The sequence below is a fragment of the Oncorhynchus gorbuscha genome, linkage group LG04, assembly GCF_021184085.1.
Source record: "Oncorhynchus gorbuscha isolate QuinsamMale2020 ecotype Even-year linkage group LG04, OgorEven_v1.0, whole genome shotgun sequence".
Taxonomy (NCBI): domain Eukaryota; kingdom Metazoa; phylum Chordata; class Actinopteri; order Salmoniformes; family Salmonidae; genus Oncorhynchus; species Oncorhynchus gorbuscha.
In genome coordinates, this window is record NC_060176.1 from 24,261,620 (window position 1) to 24,277,919 (window position 16,300).

The 16,300-nt window shown below is 39.6% G+C and overlaps 2 protein-coding genes across 6 annotated transcripts; one reads left to right on the plus strand and one right to left on the minus strand.

The window, feature by feature from the left end:
* Nucleotides 1-113: 113 nt before the first annotated feature.
* On the minus strand, nucleotides 114-16,158 carry LOC124033868 (protein C19orf12 homolog). 5 transcript variants are annotated; one of them, XM_046346241.1, is made up of 5 exons: nucleotides 15,709-15,732; nucleotides 15,525-15,557; nucleotides 15,136-15,286; nucleotides 14,811-14,941; nucleotides 114-2,003 (listed from the first exon to the last, which is right to left on the minus strand). In XM_046346241.1, exons 3-5 carry the CDS (start codon nucleotides 15,282-15,284, stop codon nucleotides 1,738-1,740), a joined length of 546 nt encoding a protein of 181 aa, XP_046202197.1. In that variant the 5' UTR covers nucleotides 15,285-15,286; nucleotides 15,525-15,557; nucleotides 15,709-15,732; the 3' UTR covers nucleotides 114-1,737. The 5 variants fall into 5 exon arrangements, with proteins under 5 accessions (XP_046202197.1, XP_046202198.1, XP_046202199.1 ...); XM_046346242.1 differs by lacking the exons at nucleotides 14,811-14,941; nucleotides 15,136-15,286; nucleotides 15,525-15,557; nucleotides 15,709-15,732 and adding exons at nucleotides 8,813-8,986; nucleotides 9,644-9,791; XM_046346243.1 differs by lacking the exons at nucleotides 14,811-14,941; nucleotides 15,136-15,286; nucleotides 15,525-15,557; nucleotides 15,709-15,732 and adding exons at nucleotides 8,813-9,009; nucleotides 9,644-9,756.
* LOC124033869 (tumor protein p53-inducible nuclear protein 2-like) lies at nucleotides 10,129-13,452 on the plus strand. Its single transcript, XM_046346246.1, has 4 exons — nucleotides 10,129-10,419; nucleotides 11,726-11,892; nucleotides 12,097-12,232; nucleotides 12,346-13,452. The coding sequence occupies exons 2-4, from the start codon at nucleotides 11,766-11,768 to the stop codon at nucleotides 12,572-12,574; spliced, it is 492 nt and encodes a 163-aa protein (XP_046202202.1). The 5' UTR covers nucleotides 10,129-10,419; nucleotides 11,726-11,765; the 3' UTR covers nucleotides 12,575-13,452.
* Nucleotides 16,159-16,300: the final 142 nt, after the last annotated feature.

Sequence of the window (16,300 nt, forward strand, 5' to 3'; positions counted from 1 at the left end):
TACTGTCTAAAAGGTTTTTCAACAAAGATGTAAGACTGCTCTCACATCCCAGACTACCAATAAAGTGGTGATGTAATATGATATCGTGAGACTTCAAACCATTGGAATTTGGAAAAGCTGCGACTAAACTGTTTATTAGTAAGCCACTCCTACAAGACTAACAACCATCTCTCAGAGAAACGAATGACATAGCTTCTTAGATTATTAATCTCGAGGAGAAATTTCATACCTTTCTCTGTATGATGTTATGACAACCTCCATGACTACATTTGCTTGCAAAGAAGGAACAAGGAAACGTCTAGGAAAATAAAATGAAAATAAAAAAATGCACAGAGGCATCATAACAAACAACTTTTGCACATACTTCAAAAAGTGCTTTGATACCTTAAGATTCTAGTATTATTCAAAAGTCTACATTTGAAACATTGAAAAAGAGGAACTGTCACATTGCGTACCATTTCAGAAAGCCAGAACAAAAATACTGTGTAATTGCGTCAGATGAGATACCATTCTGTTACGTGCATGCATCTGTCCAGGAGAGATTACATTGTGTAGCATTGTCTTCCTTTTCTTACAAATATCGTGTTAAGTGGTTGAATTTCCCTTTACAAAACTGTCAGTTGATTCACTGAAACAACATGATTTCTGGCTTAATGATGTCATACTAAAAGCTTGTGGTGATCATACAAGTCATCTTTGACCTTTACTTAATTTATCATGATTTTCATATAAACACTCCAGTACAGAGCATTACAAAAAGTGTCCAAGATTTTCCCAATTAGTTAATTCTAGGACTAGGTGGGACTTATCACCATTATGCGCCAGAAGTATCAAGGCCGGTTTCTCAGAAGTACTCATCTCTTACCATGTTCACAACACATGAGTCGCTTGAGATCCCAGGCACACTTACAAGAGGAGTGATCAGGGTTATTTTGTCATTGTCTTTGTTGCAAATAAATGTCAATTATAAATGCACAGCAATATTCAACGTGTACATTTCAGTGCAGAATATTGGCAACAAATGATGCACTACGGTACAAATAAAGTGCACCATATTGATTAACCGCTGGACTGTTCTTACAAGAGAAGTTTCAATCATACCGCTACATTCAGAGGTAAAACGCTCTCAACTAAAACCAAACAAATGTGTACATTAAAGGGCAATTCCACCACTTTTCCACCTCACATTCATCATCTCCAGCGCCATACCAGTGTCTACATGCAGTATGTAAAAACAGCGTGTTTTTATGATCTGTGGTGAAAAAGATAAGGTCATAAAACAAATGCTTCTCTATGACATAACAGGCTAGGAGTATTTTCTTGCTCCTCACGTCTCTGCGAGTCTCAAAGTGTTTGAAAATCACTGTTTTTAAATATGTTCTAACTTTGGATGATGTCATTGGGTAGAACCTTTAACTTCATATTTGTTTCTGCAAAACGTAGAAATGTGCCATTTTCACATATGTACACTGGTATTGTTCTGGAGATAATGAAAATCATGTGAAAAAGTGGTGGAATTGTCCATTAAGTGCTTTATCAAAGGATGTGATCAGATATTGGATGACATGACAGGTCTGACATGAGCCTCAATGTATTAACTCCATAAGGCCTCTTCCAGTGAAGGTTATTTCAGTCTCCAAAAATAAGCTGGAGTTGAATTTGAGTACAAAAAGTTGTTTCATTCAAAAGGCAGCAAATGTGTGTTCTAAGTTCCTCCAGATATTCCGTCTGTGTAGATCAGTCCCCATATCTCACCTCTGCTCTCAGTTCCTTTGTGATATAACTGAGTAGGGCAGCAGTGACCTGCTGCTGGAGAGTAGCATTCCCTATGACCAGAGCGGTCAGCTGGGCCAGGTCTGTCCAGTCCAGTGAGCCCAAAACGGCCATGATATCAGCATAGAGCCTCTGCTGCTGGTGGGGAGGCAGCTCCATGATGATCTGAGGGAGAGGTCTGAACTGTCCACTGGTCATCCACCATCCCAACAGGCCACCTACTGCACCACCTAAAGAGCCACACAAACGAGATCTGTGTTAGAAGATCAAGAGGGGAGAAGAGCTGCAGCCCACAGATGGTTAAACACTCACGGTTTTAAGATCTACAGAGAAGACAGAAATACCAATGGTGGAGGTGTGGCTGTTTATATTCAGAACCACATTCTGAATATAACGCTTAGAGAGGATCTCATGTGAAATACTGTTGAAGTAATATGGCTACAGGTTCATCTGCCTCAAATAAAGCCCATTCTGGTGGGAAGCTGTTAAAGACCATCAAGTGCTAACAGTCAGTATCTGGATAACGTGTGAAATGCTTGATTATGTATGTGATATCTATAGAGAGGTATACTTTCTGGGTGATTTAAATATTGACTGGATTTCATTAGGCTGCCCACTCAAGAGAAAGCTTAAAATTGTAACAAGTGCCTGCAACCTGGTTAAGGTTATAAGTCAACCTAGCTACAAACAGTACAGAAATGAAATCATCAACATGTATCTATTAAATCTTTGCTAATGCTGCAGAAATTAACTTGAAAGCAGTATCCAAATCCATCGGATGTAGTGATCACAATATAGCAGGCATATCTCAGAAAACCAAAGTTCCAAAGGCTGGTCCTAATATAGTGTGTAAGAGGTCATACAATATGTTTTGTAGTGATTCCTAGGTTGTTGATGTGAAGAATATTTGTTGGTACGTGGTGTGTAATGACAAACAACCAGACGCTGCACTTGACACATTTATGAAATTGCTTATCCCAGTTAATAATAAGCATTCACCCATTAGGAAAATGTTAAATCCCCATGGATTGATGAGGAATTTTAAAAAATGTTATAGTTGAGGGGGATGAGGCCAAAAAGATGGCAAATATGTCTGGCTGTACAACCAATTGGCAAATGTACTGCAAATTGAGAAATCATGTGACTGAACTCAATAGAAAAGAAGAAGAAACTACACTATAAAACAAAGATAAATTACAAAAAATGATAGTAAAAAGCTTTGGAGAACCTTAAATGAAATTTCAGACAAAAAGGCAAACCCCGCGCCATCATTCATTGAATCAGATTGAATCAGTCCATCATAAAACCATCTGATAATGCCAACTGCTTTAATGATTTTTTCTTTGGCAAGATTAGCAAACTTAGGTATGACATGCCATCCACAAATGCTGACACTACACATTAGAGGTCGACCGATTAATAGGAATGGCCAATTAATTAGGGCCGATTTCAAGTTTTCATAACAATCGGAAATCGGTATTTTTGGACACTGATTATTTTTTATATTTTTTTACACCTTTATTTAACTAGGCAAGTCAGTTAAGAAATCATTCTTATTTTAAATGGCGGCCTAGGAACGGTGGGTTAACTGCCTTGTTCAGGGGCAGAACGAAAATGATTTTTACCGTGTCAGCTCGGGGATTCAATCTTGCAACCTTACGGTTAACTTGTCCAACGCTCTAACCACCTGCCTCACAAGGAGACTGCCTGTTACGTGAATGCAGTAAGAAGCCAAGGTAAGTTGTGAGCTAGCATTAAATTTATCTTATAAAAAACAATCAATCATAATCACTAGTTAAACTAGTAATATCATCAACCATGTGTAGTTATCTAGCGTGTCCTGTGTTGCATATAATCGATGAGGTGCATATTCGCAAAAAAGGACCGTCGTTGCTCCAATGTGAACCTAACCATGAACATCAATGCCTTTCTTAAAATCAATACACAGAAGTACATATTTTTAAACCTGCATATTTTGCTAAAATAAATCCAGGTTAGCAGGCAATATTAACCAGGTGAAATTGTGTCACTTCTCTTGCGTTCATTGCACGTAGAGTCAGTATATATGCAACAGTTTGGGCCGCCTAATTTGATAGAACTTTACGTAATTATGACATAACATTGAAGGTTGTGCAATGTAACAGGAATATTTAGACTTATGGATGCCACCCGTTAGATAAAATACGGAACGGTTCCGTATTTCACTGAAAGAATAAACGTCTTGTTTTCGAGATGATAGTTTCCGGATTCTACCATATTAATGACCTACGGATCGTATTTCTGTGTGGGACTATGTTATAATTAAGTCTATGATTTGATAGAGCAGTCTGACTGAGCGATGGTAGGCACCAGCAGGCTCGTAAGCATTTATTCAAACAGCACTTTTGTGCGTTTTGCCAGCAGCTCGTCGCTGTGCTTCAAGCATTGAGCCGTTTAAGACTTCAAGCCTATCAACTCCAGAGATTACGCTGGTGTAACCGGTGTGAAATGGCTAGCTAGTTAGCGGGGTGCGCGCTAATAGCGTTTCAAACGTCACTCACTCTGAGACATGGAGTGGTTGTTCCCGTTGCTCTGCAAGAACCGTGGCTTTTGTGGAGCGATGGGTAACGCTACTTCGAGGGTGGCTGTTGTCGATGTGTTGCTGGTTCGAGCCCAGGTAGGGGCGAGGAGAGGGACAGAAGCGATACTGTTACACTGGCAATACTAAAGTGCCTATGAGAACATCCAATTGTCAAAGGTATATGAAATACAAATCGTATAGAGAGAAATTGTCCTATATGTCCTATAATAACTACAACCTAAAACTTCTTACCTGGGAATATTGAAGATTCCTGTTAAAAGGAACCAACAGCTTTCATATGTTCTCATGTTCTGAGCAAGGAACTTAAACGTTAGCTTTTTTTACATGGCACATATTGCACTTTTACTTTCTTCTCCACAACACTTTGTTTTTGCATTATTTAAACCAAATTGAACAGGTTTCATTTTATTTGAGGCTAAATTGATTTTATTGATGTATTATATTAAGTTAAAATAAGTGTTAATTCAGTATTGCGCGACCCAAAATTATGTATGTCGTATGTCGGCCATGTATTAAAGAACATAAATGGTTAAAGAAAAGTGTGATAAATAAAAACATATACCAATTTCATTTAAGGACCAAAAAACTGACAGTGGTGCCATATAAATGGCAAAATAGTTGGGAAGAGATTTTCGATGTACCCATTCCATGGCACATGGCTTCTGAATTAATATGCAAAACAACGCCGGATTCAAAACTTCACATTTTTCAATATAAATTACTGTACAAAATTCTTGCAACTAATAGAATGTTATATATATAGGGGATACAATCTTCCCAGCTCTGCAGATTCTGCTGTGAGGAGGCAGAGTCATTAGATCATTTATTTTGGTATTGTCCATATGTAGCTCGTTTTTGGTCACATATCCTGGAATGACTGAAGAATTGCAACATTTGCCTAGAACTAACACTACAGATAGCAATACTGGGTGATTTGAAAAGCCATAGTCAATCAATCAATAATATAATAATTATTTTAGCAAAAATGTTTATTTTTAATTTACAATCTGTAGAATCTATGAGAATAGGAAGGTTCAATTATTTTGTGAAGCATCACAGCACAGTTGAAAAATATATGGCAAATAGAAATCCGAAATGGATGCTGTTGAGAGATGGATGGGAGGGGTTGAATGGAGCTGAAGGGTGGGACTAATAACAAAACAAACAATGTAAAACATACGGGATCTGTAAAATATATATATGTTCGGAACTTTTGTGAAATAGCATAGTTACAAATAGAAATCAAACTGGATGGACATCAGAAATAGAGGAAGGACTAAGAACAAACAAGAGAGAACTATTGTAAAGTAGACTGTGTCTGTAAAATGTGTATAAGATGTATAGATTGAAGGTAAAAGCAGAAGTGTTTATTTGTTTACTCCAATTGGGGGGGATCGGCGGTAGGGTTTGCGGGGAATAATAATAAAGGTATATTCTTTAAAAAAGTATGTATGTCTATATGTGTATGTATATATGTGTATATGTATGCATGCGTGTATGGATATATATATTTACCCAAAAAATATGGGGGATTGGAAATGATGCAGACAATTACATTGGAAGCAACATTCTTTCCGCAATATTAAGCTGATCCACCCTCTTAAAAAAAAAAAAAAAAGAGTTACCTGTCTAACAGAACATAGAGGGTGTTCCTCAATAGAAGCCTCCCCAACAAAATACCGGTAGAATCAGGAATTCCCCAGGGCATTGAGTAAAGCCAGTGCGTCTATGAATGCGGATGCCTCAACACTATACACGTCAGCTACCACAGCGACTGAAATGACAGCAACACTTTAACAAAGAGCTGCCGTTAGTTTCAGAATGGGTGGCAAGGAATAGGTTAGTCCTAAATATAAAAAAATAAAAATAAAAGTATTGTATTTCGGACAAATCATTCACTAAACCCTAAACCTACACTAAATCTTGTAATGAATAACGTGGAAATTGAGCAAGTTGCGGACGGTCATGGTCAAGGTCAAAACATATTGATACTACAGTAGCTAGGATGGGGAGAAGTCTGTCTGTAATAAAGCGCTGCTCTGCATTCTTATCAGCACTATCAACACAGCAGGTCCTGCAGGCCCAAGTTGTCGCACCTGGACTACTGTTCAGTCATGCGGTCAGCTGCCACAAAGAGGGACTTTTTAAAAAGATGGAACATTTTAATTGGCTCAGAACAGGGCAGCACGGCTGTCCCTTGGATGGACAGAACATTTCTACCCGAATGCTATACTTTATAAGCAGACTGCATATACCCTGAAAATCTCATAGCTGCACACTCAAAGTGGAGGAGAGATTGGCTTCATCACTACTTGTATTTGTGAGAGGTATTGACATGATTGTGGACAACAAGGAAAAAAAAAGAGGACAGAGCACGCTCCAATTCTCATCGACGGGGCTGCAGTGAAGCAGGTTGAGAGCTTCAAGTTCCTTGGTGTCCACATCACCAACAAACTAACATGGTCCAAGCACACCAAGACAGTCGTGAAGTCGTGAAGAGGGCACGACAAAATCTATTCCCTCTTAGGAGACTGAAACGACTTGGCATGGGTCCTCAGATCCTCAAAAGGTTCTACAGCTGCACCATGGAGAGCATCCTGACTGGTTGCATCACTGACTGGTATGGCATCTGCTTGCTAAATAACTCTACCTACATGTACATACTACCTCAACTGTGCGCACATTGATCTTGTACTGGTACCCCCCTGTATATAGTCTCGATATTGTTATTTTACTGCTGCTCTTTAATTACTTGTTACTTTTATTTCTTATCCATATTTTTTTAAACTGCATTGTTGGCTAGTGACTCGTAAGTAAGCATTTCACTGTAAGGTGAATGTGACTAATACAATTTGATTTGATGATTTACCAAGCTGTCTGTTTCAACTACTGGCACACAGCTCGGACACCCATGCAGTACAGAACATACTATTGGAGGCGCACAGTACTACATAGTGCCATGATTACATGGAACTCTATTCCACATCAAGTAACTCATGCCAGCAGTAAAATTAGATTTAAAAAACAGATAAAATACACCTTATGGAACAGCAAGGAAACATAGACATGCATAGAAACACACAATAATATACGCACTATACACACATGTACACGTGCATTTTGTGTTATAGATATGTGGTAGTAGAGTAGAAGCCTGAGGGCACACACTTAATATGTTGTGAAATCGGTTATGAATGTATTGTAATGTATAACTGCCTTTTTTTTATTTAACCTTTATTTAACCAGGTAGGCTAGTTGAGAACAAGTTCTCATTTGCAACTGCGATCTGGTCAAGATAAAGCGTAGCAATTCGACACATACAACACAGAGTTACACATGGAATAAACAAAACATACAGTCAATAATACAGTAGAACAAAAGAAAACAAAAAGTCTATATACAGTGAGTTCAAATGAGGTAAGTTAAGGAAATAAATAGGCCGTGGTGGTGAGGTAATTACATTATAGCAATTAAACACTGGAATGGTAGATTGGCAGAAGATGAATGTGCAGGTAGAGATACTGGGGTGCAAAGGAGCAAAATAAATACATGAATAAATACCAGTATGGGGATGAGGTAGGTAGATAGATGGGCTGTTTACAGATGGGCTATGTACAGGTGCAGTGATCTGTAAGCTGCTCTGACAGCTGGTGCTTAAAGCTAGTGAGGGAGATGTGAGTCTCCAGCTTCATTCGTTCCAGTCATGGGCAGCAGAGAACTGGAAGGAAAGACGACCAAAGGAGGAATTGGCTTTGGGGGTGACCAGTGAGATATATCTGCTGGAGCGCGTGCTACGAGTGTGTGCTGCTATGGTGACCAGTGAGCTGAGATAAGGCAGGGCTTTACCTAGCAGACTTGTAGATAACCTGTAGCCAGTGGATTTGGCGACGAGTATGAAGCGAGTACCAACCAACGAGAGCGTACAGGTCGCAATGGTGGGTAGTGTATGGGGCTTTGGTGACAAAACGGATGGCCCTGTGATAAACTGCATCCAGTTTGTTGAGTAGAGTGTTGGAGGCTATTTTATAGATGACATCACCGAAGTCGAGGATCGGTAGGATGGTCAGTTTTACGAGGGAATGTTTGGCAGCATGAGTGAAGGATGCTTTGTTGCGATATAGGAAGCCGATTCTAGATTTAATTTTGGATTGGAGATGCTTAATTGTGAGTCTGGAAGGAGAGTTACATTTTGCTGGACCCTAGGAAGTGTGGCTGCTGCCTTAAATAAAAATAAACACCCATATTTATCCAAATCTACCTCACCAATCATAAGACAACATTGCCTGAGAATTATTCTACCCTAATGCCATACTTTATAGGCCTACTGCATATACACTGAAAATCTCATAGCTGCACTCAATACAATTGGTTTGAGAAAGGGTATGGCTCCACCTTGTGGTTGAAGTATGGAAATGCAGACAATTATAAATATGGCTACTTAATTGATAGGATCCTTACCAACAGCAATCCCTGGGGGACCACCTAGAAGACCTCCTAAAAATGCAGTCCCTCCTGCCACTGCTGATCCTTTCCCAGAATTCTTCACTGCTGCTTTTATCTGCTGATTTGCAGACAGGTCACAGCATAGTTGCATGACATCATCCATACGTGGAGCCATTGTAGCTTCTCTCCCTGATGTTATGGCAAGAGGGACACTGAAAATCAACATGCAACCAAGCCAACTCATTTGTCTCTAGTATACGAGTAAAAATAGCCACTACACTGGAAGAGATGTATGACTTGATTTCTGTGAAATGCCCTTAAGACTAGGAGTATGCCATCTTCTGGTAATGAACTGCATTACACTGCTGAGAGTAGCCTATACCGAAAGTAAAATAAACTAATTGTTCATGAATGGTATAGGCCTTTTTCACTCCAAATGTTGACGAAACCAGGCAGCTATATTATTGTAATCAATTCAGTAATCATATTTAGCATACAGAGACTGAGAAAATAACGGATGACTTAATGCAGACCATTGCCATGAGTCAAAAACTTCTCACACAAGATATTCGACATGCTTCCCTCGGATTGATGTTATAACCACAATAATAACGACCGCAGATAACAATAATTCTACTTCACTTCTGATATGTAGGCCTTTTATAATGGCGTTAAGACGACATATTGTTAGTGTGTGTCTTCATGTGGCCATCAGCTTTCTCTCTCCGTTAAAAGTGCGGCAATAACCTTTACATAACGACATAGTTGTCCCCATCACACAGGACGGACTCTCACGTTGTCCTACATGAAAATAGCTTAAAGTAAACATTGGTGGTGAATCCCTACCGTCAGATCTCGCACTTCGATGATGTGTAACTGTTTGTGTATAATGAGCGTTGGTAAAAAAACAAATAGGACCGCGGTGAATGACGGGACATTCGTTTAGGACAAGCCCACATCTGTTAAAACGATTCGCTGTGGTTTGTTAGAAGCACAAAACAACACACAGCCAAATGAATAGGTCTCAGTAGGGCAACCTGGCATAAATGTCGTTTACGCGACAAATATTTGCAACAAAGTTGCACGAAAAGTAATTGATACAATTCCCCCCTTTTCGTCATATTGGTGGGGTTCGTTTTGCAAGGCCCAGTGCTCAAGGTTGGCGGAGACTCCTCTTAAGAATCAATGGAATAATCTAAAATAACCAACTCCGCGCTTACGGGGCACCGGGCCATGCAAAACGAAGACGACCACTGTGGCGGACTGCAGACAGCTGTACAAAAAATAAATCTTCCACTCTTATGTATTTTGACTTGTTATTATAGACCACACGCCTAGACTATTTGAAAGATTGGACATAGGTTGAAGCCATGTATCTAGGTATGTTTCAAAGAAGGACACTTTTGTTAAGTTGACAGCTAGTTGCCAAAATATGATGGCAAAGGTTAGTAAGTGCGCAATCAACTGAAGCTCCGCCTTCGAGTTGGGATTTTTGTTTACCACCCACCAAAGCAAAGGGAAGCAGTTGGTGTTCATAAACAAGTCTGTATCAAAACAATTACAGATCAGTTATAGTTTCGAGCTAGCCGTCGGCCACCACCCGTTAAATATACACTTGTCAGGTAAGAAACATAATACATCGTAGCCTTCAACATTGTGCGAGAGGTTGTATCTGTCTAGCAGCCTTTGCTAATGTGTTGTCTCGAAACTTTTCTTTAGCCTACTAATTTATCAATCCATTGCGTGAATGTATTGATTTCTACATTCCCAAAGTGTCCTATTAAACCAACTTTTCAGTTTGGTAGACTACCATGTAATTGTAATCATGTCATGTGTAATTTTGTATGTAGGTTTATTTGTTTGATTGTCAGTGAATTACATATAGTAAATGCAGTTCTTAATTATTTACTTATTTATTGAAGAAGTCTAAATGCAATTAATGCCATATCAAGTTCACCCAAACTACTCTCCTATGTTTGTTTTTTTCATGATGTAATAGTTTCTATCACACATGTATATATCTTGAATAGGGTCTAATGTAAGGATTGTCTTACATGTCTTTAAACTTCCGATTTACAGACTTTTTGATGGCACACCAGAAAAGATATGCAATACATTTAGCACCTTATGAGTTAATTCTGTCTGGGCACCATTGGATCTTTCCTTGCTGGCAGGCTGGGGTGTAGCTGTTTATTGACAATATAGGTTGACAAGTACACCAAGGCATTCAAAGACCATTTTTGTCTGGACATCCCAAGGTCTAAAAGTGGACAGTTGTGGTATTCTGTCTAGTCTATGACACATCAAGCCTGAAAGACATACACATACTGTTTATACCTGATTATGTTTTTAATAGGCCTATTTGACTAGAAATGTAAGCCCTTTGAATCAAATGATATACACTAAAATGTATATATATATATATATTATTTTCTTTACAAACCAGCTGTTTTCACCATAGTTTGGTCAATTGGCTTCATATTCACTAGTTTATTAGTTTACTCAGAACATATCTTAAGATTCAGATTCTGTCTTGAAATTAGATTGCTGGTCGGAAAGGATACCATGTCCTCCAGTCTGCAGATAGCTTCCAAGGGGAATGCTGTTCCTCATTCTGCTGTGCTGGCAGGGTCATTAACCCAGGACCCAATGTTAAAAACTAAAGGTCATCATGTAAGGTGTTGTTCAGAGTCTGCTTCCCGGGAATAGTGTCCGATCTATTTTCTGTCAATGTGGATATTAAACTACACATGCCATTAAACTACACATGCCATTTCAGGTTGTGCTGTATTCTTGCATTTGATGCAATGTTTTACCACGATCAGTTTTGCAATTTTACCAGTTTAGCAATAAGTGCATCCGTTATGCAATTGTTTACCTTATGGGGTTGACATACTGTAACACTATGTTAACTCATTTTCTTTGCAGACTGCAATAAGAGGGCCAAGGGAGGCAAAACATATACACAATGATTGGAAAGATATTTGCCCATTTCCTTGGTAGCACAGATGATGATTTTTCCACAGATGACAATGAAACCTATGAGGAGCTCATTGAATTTGAGGAGGGAGGATGGGTCATTATCAACATTCAAGGTAAGCCGATAATTATGCTCACTGAAAGTTGAAATCACAAGTTAGTTGTTAAACTGGTATGGGCATTGTTGTCTGCTGTTACTTTTTTTGGTAAATGGTAGCATTGTAGTTATTTGGATAGTAGATCTAATGGTCACTATTAGAGGTCTCACTAGTGTTTTTCCTCTTTGGTTTCGGTTTAATACATTTGTGGTCTGTTTCCAGAGAACAACTCCTTGACCCCGCCTGAGGAAGACCCTTTGGAGAACCTGCTAATTGAGCATCCCAGTATGTCTGTATACCAGATCAGACACCAGACCAGTGATGAGGAAGACTCAGATGAAGAGGATGCTTCTCCCAGGTCAGTTTTCATCCAGGGGATCCATCTACTTAGTCAGTGTGATAACACAGACATTATCCTAGAGAAAGGAGCGCCACATTTGACACATATTCTGATCCCCCCCCCCCCTGCAGGCCTGTGCCAGTGAAACAGCACGTGTCCTGGAGGTTAGCTGCCTGGGGCAGCCCGCTTCCATGCAACATCCAACTGCTTGCCATACAGCGAGCCAGGACTCACATGGAGTGCAAGGAGCTGACCAGGAATGCTCTCCAGAGACAGAACCTTGCCAAGATGCGATTCTCCCCCTCTGACAGACGCTTTGGTCACTTCAAACAACCCTGCCAGCGCCTGTACAACTACTGAGTGTCTACTGAGTAGCCGCACGGTACTCTACTGAGTAATTCTACTGAGTAACTCTACTGAGTAACTCTACTGAGTAACTCTACGGTACTCTACTGAGTAACGTCACTGTCTGAAGCCACTTAACATACAGACCGTAGACATATTACAGGTGTCAATTTCTTTACCCTGATCAAGGAACCCCCCCCTTTGCTGAGTATGTTATTAACATGCTGAGCCCAGTTTGAGAGTGAAATAGCCTTGAGTAGATGTGTGTGCGCATGTGAAAAGTATTATAACTGGCTTGTTACTGTTAAGTCTTATGGCTCTGATAAACTTTTATTTAGTGTATGTAATGCAAAAGATTTATAGCACTTGCAAATGTGAATTTTATTGGATATGGTATTCTTTTTGCTATTTTTTTTGTGCCTTAGATTGAGATACGTTGTGGGTATATTGCTTGAAGGAAAAGCTTGAAGGAAAAGTTGTTAAGTTTCATAGCTATGAAAAGCTATTTTGTATTATGATATGTTACGATAGAAAACATCACTCTTGAGTAATTGGACCTCGGAACAAATACAATATATGGAAGGATTAGCAAATAATGATGGACACTGTTTCTAATGTATGTTTTGTACGGAGTGATTCACTTTGTTCTCATACATTTATTCCCAGTGTGTTCTTATGTTTGCTGTACTGCTACAAGACCTGTTTGTAAATATATTCAGATTTTCTTTTGCTATTTTGGTGTATATTTAAATGTTAAAAATTGTTAAACAAGTCTGTTTTGTTTGGGTATTATTTGTGTTTTATTAAATAGCATGAGACAACTTCAGTAATTACATGTATTATTACCACCAAATGTATTTCATTGGTCTGCATTAAATTATTTTAGTAGCACATTTAGTGGATTTCATTTTCGAAGAAAACGCACCTTCCCCATGAACTTCTTAACGCTTTCCGGATCAATAGCATTTGCCCAAACGCTTCCCCTCTTGAAATGAGAGCCAATTGTCATTGCAATAGAATCAAGGTATTGTTCCAAAGTTGTCATGGGTTACTCCTGAGCCAATAAGAACTAGGAGTCTTACAGACTCTGCAACATCTGCAAATAGAAAATAAAACGTTGTTGAGTAAATATTTTGAGATGTTACATTAAGTTTACTGAGTTCATTATATTGGAAAGCTGTGCAAGAGCTTATATGAAACAAATACCCAAATGGTTAGATTTAGGAATGCATTGCAAGTGTCATGCATCATCTCTAATAAGTAAATGGTAAAAGTATGTTCAGAGATGATATGAGAAAAACACATGAGGAAAGAGATCAATCCAGACTCTGGCAGCTCCATATACCAATCTGACAACAGAGCCAGCCCAATGAAATCGTACTGGGAGACTGTAGGAGCACCTCCGAACTAGGCAGCAGGGTTGTGCGGCAGTCTGGCCAGAGCCTGCCTGTGTTTACCGCCTTCTGTCTAAGTCAGCCATCTGTAGGCTGTGCTTAAAAATAGCAGACGATGTTGGTGTCTATATTAGCCAAGCAGGGCTGTGGCAGGCAAGGGCAGGACCGGGCTGTGTGCCCATGGTCAGCATGATCCAGACTGGGGGGACTGTGAGGCCGCCATCCTCTCCCCAGACGAGTCTGCTCTTTATAAGGCCAGCAGCGAGGCTCAGAGGCTCCATGGGCTTTAGGGAAGCTTAACCTCTGGGCTACATGAAAAACTAACGCCAGGAACTATCTGCCCTTTCAAATGTAGGAAGTATGCCATAGACTCGTATGCAGTGGGAGTGGTATGGAATTGAGTGAGGTGACTGAACATACTTTTGTTAGGGTGTGTGTTATGGTTAGGGAGAATGCTTGACATTTAGAAAAAGGGCACTCCCTTATTAACCAAGACTACAGGCATGTTTGAGAGAAAATTAAAAAGGGAAAGTAAACTATCTAGAGATGTGAAAACTGTTTGTACTAAGGTGCACGCTGAGCATTCCTAAAATGATACACCTAGCATTATGCCCCAGATATATAATGTATGTGTGTATGTGAGTATCGGCTGCCCTTCGATCCAAGTGGTAAAATAGTGATTACACAGTAATAGCCTATGCCTTATTTGTTGTTTTGGTATTCATTATAACGAGTTGGGGGTCTTTTCATATTACTGTATGTGTCAGTATGTTTGTGCGTCATACCATACATGTGTGTATGTGTCATACCGTACATACATGTCTGTATGTGTCAAAGCATTCAGAGACAGGACACACCTCTGAGTTCCACTGGATCTGCCTGAACCCCTGTGGCTGTTCCAGTGATAATGATCCCCGTCAGAGAGGGAAAAAACTCAGTTGCTCTGGCCGTCTCCACTATGCTCACATCTGAAGTCAGGACATGGGAGCTTGGAACACAAACCATAAAACATCCAATTACACTTACTACAAAAAAGTCAGAAATGGTACCTTTCATCTCCTTGCAGTACGGATAATATTAGCTGCAATACTTGCATGTTGAAAACCTTCTGAAATACCATATCAGGACATTAGGCTAGCCAGTGGGGTTGTCTGACTGGAATCTTTTTGAACGATTGCTCACCTGTGCTTCTTTTTATTATCAGTGAAGATCTGTACATGTTCAGCCTTTATTTGCTTGCCGTATCGCAAAAGGACTCCGACACATGCATTCAAAAGGCCTTCATCAGCAACACGTGAGAAGACATATCCCTCTGCCCTGATAAAATCCATACCTTGGAAATAGACAACAAAATAGGTAGCTAAACATTTGATTTTCCCAACCTCTTAATACGGATCTTTCTACTAAACTAAAATTCCAGGCTAGCCTGAAGCACTCTTGCCTGACACCACTGGATGTCATAAGGTGAATGCACCAATTTGTAAGTCGCTCTGGATAAGAGCGTCTGCTAAATGACTTAAATGCAAATGTAAATGTATTAATCAGTAATAAGCAAAGCCAGCTATATCAACCTGAAGCCAGTGCAACATCAAGGGCTGTTTGCTTTGCAGAGATTCCCCCTCAAACAATCTGGGGTCAGCAATGATGTGAAAGATCATTCATTTCAGTGGCGTGCTTCCTCTTCTGTCTTTGCTTATACTTAATTTGCATTGGCCGTGCTTCCTCAATAATTTGAGGCTTTACAAAAAGGTTGCTGCAGACAGGATCTGAACAGAGATGGACAGAAACATATTAAAAAAACAGTTATGACTGAGAAAAGGCACATGTGCAGATAGCCTCCTCTTCTGATAAGAAAACACACACGTATGAATTATATATGAAAGCATAAGATGGTGCTTAAAATGTATTTTACTAAACCTGCACTGTTCATTTCCAACAAATCATTAGTGTAGACAAGAGGAAGCCACTAAACGTAGCTAATGCACTAGTGCAGGGCGCCATTACCATTCTCGTTTAACAAATTGCGCGGCATTAATTTGATTTAAAATAATGACATACCTCTTGGATTATGGACAGCGAAGGTCCATTCTGTCGGCTTGACAAAGAAACATTTTCAAAAATGTCAGGAAGAATCAGCATAACGTCCGAATTTGCAGGTTTTTGAGAAGGACACAGTCTTTGTTTACATCCGTCTTCCTTAGCCACGCGGTACTTTGTGGTTCCGGATTCTAAGCACCGCCCCCGCACAAGCCACGCCTCCCTTTTGCCGGATAAATATGCAATATTTGGAACACCATTATAATGTACATTTCTCACACAACATACGATTTCAGGTGATTTCACTCTT

Excerpts from the sequence above, each read along its gene's own strand:
- LOC124033869 (XM_046346246.1), top strand. The coding sequence starts at position 11,766 with ATGATTGGAAAGATATTTGCCCATTTCCTTGGTAGCACAGATGATGAT. Across the intron at positions 11,893-12,096 it reads GGTCATTATCAACATTCAAG|AGAACAACTCCTTGACCCCG; the intron begins GTAAGCCGATAA and ends GTCTGTTTCCAG. Across the intron at positions 12,233-12,345 it reads GAAGAGGATGCTTCTCCCAG|GCCTGTGCCAGTGAAACAGC; the intron begins GTCAGTTTTCAT and ends CCCCCCCTGCAG.
- LOC124033868 (XM_046346241.1), bottom strand. The coding sequence starts at position 15,284 with ATGGATTTTATCAGGGCAGAGGGATATGTCTTCTCACGTGTTGCTGAT. Across the intron at positions 14,942-15,135 it reads GATAATAAAAAGAAGCACAG|CTCCCATGTCCTGACTTCAG; the intron begins GTGAGCAATCGT and ends TTGTGTTCCAAG. Across the intron at positions 2,004-14,810 it reads AGATCCAGTGGAACTCAGAG|GTGGTGCAGTAGGTGGCCTG; the intron begins GTGTGTCCTGTC and ends GTGGCTCTTTAG.